Source organism: Tetrahymena thermophila (assembly GCF_000189635.1).
Source record: "Tetrahymena thermophila SB210 genomic scaffold scf_8254977, whole genome shotgun sequence".
Lineage (NCBI taxonomy): Eukaryota > Ciliophora > Oligohymenophorea > Hymenostomatida > Tetrahymenidae > Tetrahymena > Tetrahymena thermophila.
In genome coordinates, this window is record NW_002476671.1 from 1 (window position 1) to 1,136 (window position 1,136).

Genomic DNA, 1,136 nt, shown 5'->3' on the forward strand with positions numbered 1-1,136 from the left:
AAAAACAAAAAATATTATATTCTTATAAATTTACTAATCTAAAATAATAACAATATTTTTTAATATTTAAATTTTTATATGGTTGGTGTAAACAAATATTTCAAGTTAAAGAAATTCTATAACTATAAAATATTTCTTAAAATGAAAAATATAAATTAATTATATCCTTAATTCTAATTTTTAACTTAATTAATTTTTTTTAAGAAAATGAGAGCTTGTTTAGCAAATATATTTTAAATGATCAAATAATTTAATCATTTATAAGCTATCAAAATAAATTTTATAAATTTTGAAAAAAATAAAATAAATTTAAGATTATAAATAAATTACAAAATAGTATTAATTCCTACATTCAATTTTAAAAATTAATTACTAAAAATTTAGACGTAGATAAGTGATTTTCTAATTATTTTTTAGAGAAAGTGCAATTAGGTTTGCTCCTTGATACCCAATATTATTATTACTAGGATTAAATTAATTAATTTAATTTTTTTAAATTATAAAAAAATACTTTATAAAAAATAATAATATAAAAAGAATCAATTACTAAAGGCCTAATTCTAAAGATGTAAGATTTTAAGATTTTAGTAATAATTAAGCTAGATATTTTGCTGCTTCTTCATTTAAATTATTTGAGCTAACAAATAAATAAATTAAATTAATTTAAATATAGAAAAATGTAAAATATAAAAATTAAATAAATGATATTAAATATAAAAAATAATTACCAAAGATAAAGAGTTAAGTGAGTAAGATTCTAATAGTTTTATAATGATTATGTAATTTATTGAACTGCTTCTAAATTTAAACTATTATTGCTAATTAATAATAAAATATAAATTAATGTAAATTTATAATTACAATCCAAATCAAATTAAAATAAATTAAGAAATATTAAATACAAATATAAAAAATAGATAAAATTAAAGAAAATTAAAAAATAAAAAGATTAATTAATTACTTTAGATATAGCTTTAGACTGTTCATTTTATGAAGTTTTTCTAAAGATGTAGCAATATATTTAGCACCTTCTAATTTTAAATTATTGTTACTAATTAATTAATAAACAAAATAAAATAAAAAAATATTTAATAAAAAAAATAATAAATATATTTATTAGAAATAACTTAAACAAA

At 13.8% G+C, this 1,136-nt stretch overlaps 1 protein-coding gene across 1 annotated transcript; it reads right to left on the reverse strand. All coding sequences in view use genetic code 6, as the record gives it.

Moving 5' to 3' along the window:
* Window positions 1-350: 350 nt before the first annotated feature.
* TTHERM_002653397 (kinase domain protein) lies at window positions 351-637 on the reverse strand (the record flags this gene model as incomplete). Its single annotated transcript, XM_012795211.1, has 2 exons — window positions 351-463; window positions 548-637. Coding segments are annotated over 2 exons (203 nt in total), but the record flags the coding sequence as incomplete, so codon positions are not given.
* Between the last annotated feature and the right edge of the window lie 499 nt (window positions 638-1,136).